Source organism: Triticum urartu, chromosome 4 (assembly GCF_003073215.2).
Source record: "Triticum urartu cultivar G1812 chromosome 4, Tu2.1, whole genome shotgun sequence".
In the NCBI taxonomy this organism is placed as follows: domain Eukaryota; kingdom Viridiplantae; phylum Streptophyta; class Magnoliopsida; order Poales; family Poaceae; genus Triticum; species Triticum urartu.
The window spans coordinates 46,384,179-46,394,499 of NC_053025.1; the positions used below are offsets into that span (position 1 = coordinate 46,384,179).

At 53.0% G+C, this 10,321-nt stretch overlaps 3 protein-coding genes across 3 annotated transcripts; 1 reads left to right on the forward strand and 2 right to left on the reverse strand.

Annotated features, from left to right (window-relative positions):
• Positions 1 to 2,120: 2,120 nt before the first annotated feature.
• LOC125550552 (GEM-like protein 1) lies at positions 2,121 to 3,515 on the forward strand. The gene is made up of 4 exons (XM_048713575.1): positions 2,121 to 2,522; positions 2,637 to 2,726; positions 2,799 to 3,079; positions 3,161 to 3,515. The coding sequence occupies exons 1-4, from the start codon at positions 2,354 to 2,356 to the stop codon at positions 3,335 to 3,337; spliced, it is 717 nt and encodes a 238-aa protein (XP_048569532.1). The 5' UTR covers positions 2,121 to 2,353; the 3' UTR covers positions 3,338 to 3,515.
• Positions 3,516 to 3,677: 162 nt separating this feature from the next.
• Positions 3,678 to 4,856, reverse strand: LOC125550553 (ATP synthase delta chain, chloroplastic-like). Its single transcript, XM_048713576.1, has one exon. It carries the CDS (start codon positions 4,658 to 4,660, stop codon positions 4,010 to 4,012), a length of 651 nt encoding a protein of 216 aa, XP_048569533.1. The 5' UTR covers positions 4,661 to 4,856; the 3' UTR covers positions 3,678 to 4,009.
• Positions 4,857 to 8,707: 3,851 nt separating this feature from the next.
• Positions 8,708 to 10,020, reverse strand: LOC125550551 (syntaxin-related protein KNOLLE). Its single transcript, XM_048713574.1, has one exon. It carries the CDS (start codon positions 9,877 to 9,879, stop codon positions 8,929 to 8,931), a length of 951 nt encoding a protein of 316 aa, XP_048569531.1. The 5' UTR covers positions 9,880 to 10,020; the 3' UTR covers positions 8,708 to 8,928.
• Between the last annotated feature and the right edge of the window lie 301 nt (positions 10,021 to 10,321).

Consider the following 10,321-nt stretch of genomic DNA (forward strand, 5'->3'; position numbering starts at 1 on the left):
ATGTCCTCGTTCGGCCCAAGCAGGTCATTTTGCTAGGTTCAGAAGGAGTGAAAACAAGAGATGGCTTCAGTATTAGTCAAATAGGTTCAGAATTCACAAACTGCTTTCAGAAAAATATACAGACCGACCATTGGAACTTGGCACACAGAAACTACAAAGAGAAGCTTCCTTGGCAAGTGCCCCGGAGCCCCTCATCTCTTCCCTGATGTGGAGGCTCGCCCGCCATCTTCCTTGAAAACTGGAGGTCCGGCCACATCCGACACTCCTCGGCATGGCATCCTTCTGCTGGTGCATGGCTTGAACCCACAAATTGTTACTACTTACCAAGTTACCCCCAATGCTAAACCTAACGTTAGTGTATATTACTTCTAATCATTTTTATCACACCCTCATGCATCATTAAAACCAAAAGAACATCAGCTAAAAAAATAGAATCAGTGAACATGTACTTGTGAAAGAGAAAAAAAGCAAGATGAAACCAATATACAGTTTTTGAAGCCTTCCCAAGCCAACCAAGGCCATGCTAACGTTGATTGTTCCGTCTGCATCGCCATGGAAGTCGCATAGCCATCCTGCATTGCTACCCAGCCCAATGCCTGGAACGCACACAGGCCATCGTCGTGATCCTCCCAGCAGCTGGCACGTGATCTCCACACCAACCATAACCTCCGTCGTCTCCACTCCACCACATCTTGCGCCTGGTCTCTCGCCAACCAAGTTAACTTCTTAACAGTCTCATCCCCTTCCAAGCGAGGGCCAGCACGCCCTTGCAAGCATCCGCACTGGAGTGTCCGACCATCCTGCGTTTCATTGGATCGAGCCCCTGGCAACCACCAGTATCGTGACTTCAGGGAGAGATAGGAGACGATGGTGCGGCGCCGGATTGGGAAGAGATGGGAAGCGGGGCGGTGGTGCCGGGAGAGCTCCATGAACGGGATATGAGCCCACCCTCGCCGCAGCCACCATGGACTGCCCTCGGATACGCCAACCCCAGCGCTGGGGGTGGCCCCTCCCCGTCGCTAATGTCGCCGCCCAGCCGTCCGCCCCTAGCCCGGATTCCCGTCCTCGCACTCCTGAACATCGTCTCGATAACCGCACTGCTCCAGCATGGTCTCGAGCGTCCTCTGTCGTAGCTGCAGCTCCAGGGCCTCTGAGGCCGCCCTTCGCCTATTCGCCGACGACATGGAGGCTGCAGGCTCCATCGAGAACCCTAGGCGCACGCGATGGGTGGCGGTCGACCGGCTTCGCTTCGCGGCTGGGGAGGAAGAGGGACATAGGTTCGTAGGTTTCAGTCACGCTGGTTTTTCTTGCTTGTTTCTTTTGTGCGTGCAGAATCGTGGGGAATCCTCGGGGATTGTGCGATCGAGGTTTGGGAGTAGGAAGCGAAGATACCACCTACCAACTGAGTAGAGATCAGAAAAGGTAAGAATCAACGTGTTAGGAAAGTTAGGATTTGAATTGATTTCCATAAAAATGGGTTTTATTGTTTGTAATGTGATATCAATACCTGCCCGTTTGTGACATGCCTACCAACTGAGTAGAGATTAGAAAAGGTAAGAATCAATATGTTAGGAAATTAGGATTTGAATTGATTTCCATGAAAATGGGTTTTATTGTTTGTAACGTGATATCAATACCTGCCCATTTGTGACATGCATGGTTAGGAAAGTTTGCAAATGTTAAGAAAGTTTTTAATGAGAGAGTGAAAAAAATCACCGTGAGGATATAATAATGAAAGGTGAGACAAAAATAAACCAGACAAAAAAACGACGAAAAAAAATCTACGAAGGTTAACCTACGAAAAAAACCGAACGAAAATGGTGGGACGAAAATTGACCGGCGGAGACTATCAACTGCTCCATTAAGAATAGAGACTTGGGCCCTCATCGCTTTCAGAGCCGAACATAGAATATGTGCCCTCTAGAATGGAACCGGATTCCGTATGGCGTTCACCATGATCCAGTGCTGCACGTTCAGTCGGGCCGCCATGGCCGTTCTTTTCCTTTGTTGCGAAGGCACGGCACGGCATGGCGCACGAGGGGCAGTCGCACGCGGAGATCCCGGGCGCGGAGCCCCAGATATACCACATGTCTGCTGGCGTACTGTATCTCGATCAGCTGCACCGCACCGCACTCCTCGCTTTCCCCTTTCCCCCGATTCTTACAAAAAGTAAACGCGCCAGCCGCCAGGCCCAGAGAACCTTCGCCCCATCGCCACTACCTCCGATTGATTCTCCCCCGCCACCGCCCGCCGCCCACCGCACCGCATCATTCCTCCTCATCCGTCGCCAATCCGCATAAGGCAGAGCTCCAGCCCGTTTCATTGCAGAACCAGACTAAACTCATCGCGTGCCATGGCGTCGATGCAGGCTCCCGCGCCGGCGCCGGCGGGGTACCCGACGCACGGCGGCCAGGCCGCGCGCCCGCAGTCCACGGCCGTCGCCGTCACGGCGGCCAGCAACGGCGCCGGCAACCCCTACGTGCAAGTCACCCCGGCCAGCGCGTCCCCGTCCACCTGCCAGTGTGCGTAACCGTCCTACACCCCTCGTCTCGTTCGATTCCTCAATGCTGCTCTGTACTCTCGTGTGTCCGTCGATCCTGACGTCGGCGTGCTCTGGCGCCGCCTTGCAAGTGCAGCCATCATGAAGGCGCTGGGGCGGTACGGGAAGCTGCTGGAGGACGGCACCCGCAAGGCCGCCGACACCACCGGCAACATCTGGAACCACCGTGAGTATTACTCATCCCTGCTTCGGATCATGATGCACGCGCACTGACACCGCACGTTTTGCCCTGGCGCAGTCCGGACGGCGCCGAACATGGCGGACGCGGCGGTGGCGCGGCTGGCGCAGGGGACCAAGGTGTACGCGGAGGGCGGGCACGAGCGGGTGTTCCACCAGGTGTTCGGCGGCGTGCCGGGGGAGCAGCTCCGCAAGGCCTACGCCTGCTACCTCTCCACCTCCTCCGGCCCCGTCATCGGCACGCTCTACCTCTCCACCGCCCGCCTCGCCTTCTGCAGCGACTCGCCCGTCTCCTACCACGCCCCCTCCCCCACCCAGCCGCCCGAGCCCATGTACTACAAGGCAAGCATCCTCCCTTCTCTCATCAGCTTCAGTTCACTTGGCACTCTCAACAATCTCTCTCATTCACCGGCTGCGCTGCAGGTGGTGCTTCCGCTGAACCAGGTGAGGACGGTGAGCCCGTCGGCCAGCATGTGGAGGCCGTCGGAGCGGTACATCCAGGTGGCCACCACCGACAGCCACGAGTTCTGGTTCATGGGCTTCGTCTCCTACGACAAGGCGCTCAAGCACCTCTCCGACGCCCTGCAGCGCCGTCCCTGACCGATCTCCCGCCGTCTGCACCATCGCCGCTGCTATAAGCTCCGGTTCTCCGGCAGTGGCACTGTCCTGTCAGTGACTGATCAGTGTTTGTACTCTTCTTTCCTGTACCGCAACTCGCCCCATCAGCAGTTCTTGCTCTGGAATAATTATAAGACACCAATAAAGCTCCGTTGCCTGCCGTCGGTACGTATCACCAACCACTTCGCACCGAGAAAGTGTTACCAGCTATTTCATACTCGAATTCGTTGCCGGCTCCCTCCAATCCATATTAATGGTCGCAGATTTAGCGCAACTTTTAGTATGGATCGGAGGGAGCAGTAGGTTTCTCACACCAGCCTTCTGCTCTGGGATTACAGAGTATGTAACCCTGAACCTCGCATAGAATTACAATCTGCAGCTTGTACAGTACCATAGCAGTATTACAGTACACTTGGTACAAACATAATAGCAGAAGCTAGTCAAGTGCCTCACAATTTACAACAACGTTACATAGCAAAACTGTTGTCGTCGGCGACGAACTTGCAGTCGATCCATCTTAGTCTGTATAGAGTTCATCATGCATGGCATGGAGATATGGCGGACGACGTGAATGAACTCGCGGCAAGCACGGCGAAGTGGTGGTGCGCGCGGTATGTGTTGTGTGTGGAACTATGGGTATAATTGACGGGTGGATCAATGGAGCGGCGCGGGCGTCCGCGGGTGCAGGCGGTCGTCGAGGTCGGAGGAGTCGACGCGGTTCTTGAGCGCGGCGAGGCGGCCCCGGACGCTGAGGTCGATGGTGTGCGAGTCGTCGAGGCCGTAGCAGACGACGAAGCCGGCGATGAGCGACGGCTCCACCACGTTCTCGATGGCGAGGTTGACGAAGCCGGTGATCCGGCGCATCTTGCGCGCGATGAGCTCGGTCTGGCGCGCGTCGAGCGCCACGGCGGAGGACACCACCACGCGCAGCGCGTGCAGCGGGGGCGCGGCGGCGGCCACGCCCGCGCCCTCGCCGCCCTCCTCCGCGATGGACGTCATGCTGTCCCTGTCCAGCAGCGAGCGCAGGAAGTTGAGCGTCACCGGCTGGAACGGCGGCACCACGGCCCCCTTCTGCTGCTCCGCCGCGCTCTGGAGGGCGGCCTCGTCCGCGTGCCCGGCGCCGACGTAGCTACTGCTGCTGGCCCGAAGCAGCGTCTGCGCCTGCCGCCTTGGGGCGCGGTGGGCGGTGCTGGGGCCGACGTCGAAGCGCAGCGACGCCGGCATGCCGTCCTTGGCGGCGGCGCCGGCCGGGAAGGCCACCGCGTGGGCGCCGCCGGGGCCGATGGGCTGGTTCAAGATGTTCATTGCCGCGGCTGGGTGGGTGGCTACTGCCTACTGGGGGTCGGTCGGGCGACGAGAGAAGCCAACAAGAATCGGGGTTTTGAAGCGGGGAGTGCCGGGCGCGATGCCGGAGCAGGGGGCTGTGGTGGTGATACTGATACTGATACTGATAGGAGCTAGCTGCTGCTGGTGGCCACAGCTGGGAGGAGATAAGGTGAGGCCGAGGTAGGGGAGGGAGGGCGAGGGAGGGAATTCGGCGTGAACACGATGCGGCCCCGGCAGCCGCACACGCCCCATCCGGAGGAATCCGCGCCCAATCCCGTGTGCGCTGGTCATGTGGCCCCCGCGTCCTCGCGCGCGCGCGCGCCCCCCGCGCCGCGCGACGGGCCGCCCGTCACGTTTTTCTCGGCGCGGCGCGATTATTCACGGACACGAGAACGTGACTATATTTTTTGTGGCTTACCACATGCCGTGCTGCTGGCGACGGCTCAGAGCCGTTGCTGGACCGCCGTGCTGTGCTTCTCTCTCTTTGGAAGACAAAAAGGCTTTTTACCGTGGCTGCCGCCACTCCACCGGTGGCAGAACCGAACCCAGCGATTTCATGCGTGTCCTACAGACATTTCGCGTCGTGTGTGCTGTTTCACACAACAACTCCCAGACATGACACATGCGTTGTGCATTTGTGCTAGCAGTGCTGCCTTTGCTGTGCTTGAGCTGTGATGAACTGACAGGAGAAAAAAACAAAACTATGGTGAGTTGGTGAGCAAGATCAAGTGAATGTCATGTGCTGCTTGGCCTTTTTCGGCGATGCACGCCTGCTGTGCCGCCACGGATCCAAGCGGACGGACGGCTCTGGGATCGTCGGGGTGCCTAGATACTGGTCTCCACAAAACCAGAGCTAGGGCTGGCTGGACTACTTGCTGTAAATTAACCTGCCGAACAACATTAGCTGCACTACCCCATGTGGTGCTAAACCCGCAGTAAACATCACACGGAAGTTGATTTGAAATTTCCGCCAAAAAAAACCCAGTTGTACAACTGTTACCTCATCGGCAGCACTTGTAGCAACACTAACCGTGATCCGTTCAATCATAAGCAGGACCAACATGGTGATCGATCGCCAAAGACCATCCCATATAGTCTTTGTCCAACACCTGATTGGCTGATTCTATGTGTTAAATAAGTGAAGATGCAAGTCGAGAAAAAAGAAGTGAAGATGCAGGTTACACTTTACAGCATTTGAGCATACATGAGATAAAAGTTGAGGTTCGTGATGGCCACTATCAGTTCTCTACTTGTAAAATTCAGACACAGAAAATAGTACTAAAAATTCAGGCATAGAACTGACATATGATCTTCATATTAATCAGATACTACTTTCTAGGTGCAATCATCTTATATCCTACCAACAGTTTGCACCTCTTGGCAGAGGGACTCTGGATTTATTGACCATTTTGTGGACAAGGAGGTTGTTAGATTTCAAAGAAGTAGGAAATACACATAAGATTGTGCATAATGAATACTGAATCTATTTTTACCTCGCGTCTTTCTTGATTTTTTTTTTTACTTTGATAGGACAGCACAAATCTTACATGATGATTTTCCAAAACGAAAGCAGACCAACAAGGACAAACAGCGGCCCATCAGACCACTTGCTGTAAACTGCAAGAACATTACGTTACTCATATGATATTAAACTCGCACTGACCATTGACACCTAATTAAGTTGTAGCACCCCCTCAACAAATGTGAGTTGGAATTAATTGACAACAACAGCATTGGTAGTCTCAAAAAAATAAAACAGCAGTATTGGTAGCAACACTATCAACGCCATCCCTTCAAGCAGATTAAGTAGGAAAACATCGTGATCCCTTAAGGAGAACTTCCCATATCATTCGTGTTCAACAACTAATTCTATGTGTTTCATTGGTAGTCAAATACTGCATTATATTTTCATTCTATCTGTATACCAGGATAGCAGGGTTACCTTTGCTTCCTTAACAGGAATCTGCAAGGAAATAAGTGAAGATGCTGCGTCTGCATTCAATAAATGAGATAAAAGTTGAGACCCTTGATAGCCAATATCCATTCTTGTAATATTACAGATACAGAACTGACAAATGATCTTCATATTAAGCAGATACCTCTTTCTAAGGTGCAATCATCTAAGGAAACTTAGTTGGTGCTAATCAATCATCCACAAATTACCTCCGTTCCTTAAAAAAACAGTGAGAATAATAAAGCAGCAATTCTACAAACAAATGTGGATACTCAACTTCAGCAAGTCAGTTCAGTTGTTAAATATACGTATGGCGCAATCAAAAGAAATAACGGGATCAGACTAAATCCACTTCAGAGAGGTAAGTTCATTGAATCTTGGCTCACCTCTGTTCTTCCTGTTGTCTATGCTTCTGCCCCACCAGCAAACTGTGGCATGGAGGACACATAGCAATGGCTTGGTACAAGCACCACATTAAGACTATATAACAAATCCTTGTAATAATATCCTTGTGACTAGTTTCTGCAGATGTAATAAACAGTTATTCAAAATGAATTGGATCATCAAAGAAGAAAAGCAGAAAATGATGATACGAAGCCAAGCCACAAACAAACCCTGCTTGCCTATCTTGTGCCAAGCCAGGTGGGTGTGGTACAGTGATCATGCACTTCTGTTCTGAATTTAACACCACAGGGCACTTCGGACCCAGTAGCAAACACAACAGATCTGCAGGCTGCTGCAACAGCAACAGATCCATGCACCGAATCTCTCTGGATGCACCAAATCTCATCTTATGCATAGAATCAGCAGTTTTTCAGGGCTGCAAATTAACTGAACGTGTACTATTCATCGTTAGCTAAATCCTGACGATACAGAGACATTCGGACGAAATCAAGGAACGAATTACTAGAATACAAAATCGAAACAACAGACGCAAATGAGATAAAATTTCAGATTCTTGATAGACAATATCTATTCTTACTAGATTACAGAAAAATAACTAAAAATTCAGATACACAACTGCCAAAAGATCTTCATAGTAAGCAGATACTCCCTCCGTCCCAAAATGTAAAACCATTTTTGACACTATACATTTTGGGACGGAGGGAGTAATTTCTAAGGATTTTAGTTGGTGCTATTCGATCAGGCTTCCTTGTGAGCTGATGATATTTAAGTGCACACTGCATTCCTTGTTGGGGATTAATTCCATACAGATTAACTGAACAGATATACGGTTTACTACTATTCGTCATCGGCTAAATCCTGACGATACAGAGACATCCGGGCACAAAATTAACAAACGAAGTAGTAGAATACAATATGGGAAGACAGCACAAATCATAGACAGCATGATCTTCCAAAAGAAAGCAGATCAACCAGGACAACTTTCTGTTAACTGTAAGAACATTAGCTTCTCACTTCCCCATGTAATACTACATCGACACCGAAACCAAGTTGTATTTAATTGACAGCTGTTGCCTCAACACATGCATTGGTAGCAACACTATCAATGTCATCCTTTCAACCATATGTACGAACACATCGTGATCACCAAAGAGAACTTCCCATATAATCAGTTGTTGGCCGTATATATTCTTACTCGTAACATTACTGAAAACAGGACTAAAAATTCAGATACCGAAGTGACAAATGAACTGAGAATAAGAAAGCAGCCATTCTCCCCGCAAAATAAATAAAAATAAAGCAGCCTACAAAGAAATCTGGATAGTATACGGATATCAACAAAACGAAATATTACTGGACTGAATCGCATCTCTGTTGGCCCTGTTGTCTCTGCTTCTGCCCCAGCAGCAAGCTATGACATGGAGGACACATAGCCATGGTTTAGTACAAGAACCACATTAACAAGTTCTATAATAATATTGTTGGGACTCCTTTCCGCAATTGAATCATCAAATGAGAAAAGATGAAAATGATGATAGGAAGCCACAAATAAACCCTGCTTGCCTATCTTGTGTACAGTGATCAGGGCGCTCAGGCCCCAACAGCAAGCACAATAAATCTGCAGACTACTGCAACAGCAACAAATCCATGCACCAAAGCTCATCTCATGCACAGAATCAATCAGCAGATTTTTTCAGGGTTGCAAATTAACTGAACAGATATACGGTGTACTATTCATCATCAGCTAAATCCTGACGATACAGAGACAATTCGGGGGGAGCAGAAATCAACGAATGAAGCAGTAGAATACGAAATCGAAACAGCATATTAGACACAAATGCAGGTGTCCAGATGATCATCGTCACAAACTCCGGTGTGGCGTGGCTGCTCAGGACCTCCTGAGGCTGGTGGCGATGGGGACGATGACGATGAGGATGAGGAGCAGCAGCAGGATGATGCCGATGCAGAGGCACTTGCGGCTGCCGCGCTGGTGCTCGCGGGCCTTGCCGAGCTCCTTGTTGCCGGAGTGGACGTAGTCCCTGGCGTTGCTCACGTGGTGCTCGATGTTCTGAAGCTTGTCCCCCTGCGACTGTACGACGACGGCCATGTCAAGGAACACCTGGTGGAGCTCGAGGAGGCTGCGCTCCACCTCCCTGGCGGCGTCGTGGCGGTCCTGGATCTCGTTGAGCGCGGCGAGCACGGCGCCCTTGCCGTGCTCGGCGACGGCGGCGCTCATGATCTCCTCGCCGCGGCCCTCGGAGATGATGCGCTCGATGACCTCGTCCTCGGGGACCTCCCCGGTGAGCGTGTAGTAGCGGCGCTCGACGGTGTCCTTGTACTCGGACATCATCCGCTGGCGCAGCGCCTGGAAGTCGAGCATGATGTCCTTGAGCTTCTTCCGGAGGCCCGCGGTGACGGAGGTGCGGGTGCGGTCGAGGGTGGTGCCCTCCTGGCAGCCCGCGGAGAGCCTGCGCTGCGCGGCGTTGGCGAGGTCCATGTCCGCGAGCGCGCGCTGGATCCCGCGCGCGCGGCCGAGCACGGCGACGATGTCGGCGTTGACGCGGACGCGCATGGCGCGCAGCGCGTCGGGCTGGTGCAGCGACTTGCCCTCCTCGTTGGCGGCGTGCAGGCGGGCGAGCGCGTCGCGGATGGCCGCCATCTCCTCGCGGACCGCCTCCGCCTCCCTGAAGAAGCCCTTGAGGCGCTCGTCGGTGGCGCCGCCGCCGCCGGCCTGGGTGAGCTCGGTCCCGGTCTCGTCGCCGCCCGCCTCGAGGTCCTTCATGGCCGCCTTCTTCAGGTCGACGTAGCTCATGAAGGACTTGGTCATGAGGTCGTTCATGGCGCCGGCCTCCTCCTCCTCTCCCTCTCGCTGCTCGCGCGGCGGTTGTCGGTCTCTAGGGTTTGGGCCGTGGCCGGGGACGAAGATGTGCGCGTCGGTTTGGGGGGAGAGAGATGGGGGATTTGGGGGTGTGGGGAGAAGGGCGAGAGGGGAGGAGGGTTTTAATGGTCGAAACGGTCAACGTGGAGCGGGCGGTGGGGGGAATAGAGCCGTTGGTGAGGGGGGGTGGAGACGGCATCCCGCAACGGCTATGTGAGTCCAGATTTCTTCGTTATCTTTATTTTTATTAGGCATGATATTGATTTCCGGGCAACGGAAGCTGTGGTGGGAGAAGATGCGCAACGGATCGATGCATGGTGCCACGGCAACGGTGGCTTTTGAGCATCGGATTCTGAACACGAGACGGCGGGACCTCGAAGACCCGTGCCACGTGAGCTTCGTC

Bases quoted from the DNA above. Each gene is read 5' to 3' on its own strand.
- LOC125550553 (XM_048713576.1), bottom strand. From the start codon at position 4,660: ATGAACATCTTGAACCAGCCCATCGGCCCCGGCGGCGCCCACGCGGTG.
- LOC125550551 (XM_048713574.1), bottom strand. From the start codon at position 9,879: ATGAACGACCTCATGACCAAGTCCTTCATGAGCTACGTCGACCTGAAG.
- LOC125550552 (XM_048713575.1), top strand. From the start codon at position 2,354: ATGGCGTCGATGCAGGCTCCCGCGCCGGCGCCGGCGGGGTACCCGACG. The intron at 2,727-2,798 runs GTGAGTATTACT...GCCCTGGCGCAG, and splicing joins CGGCAACATCTGGAACCACC to TCCGGACGGCGCCGAACATG. The intron at 3,080-3,160 runs GCAAGCATCCTC...GCTGCGCTGCAG, and splicing joins CCGAGCCCATGTACTACAAG to GTGGTGCTTCCGCTGAACCA.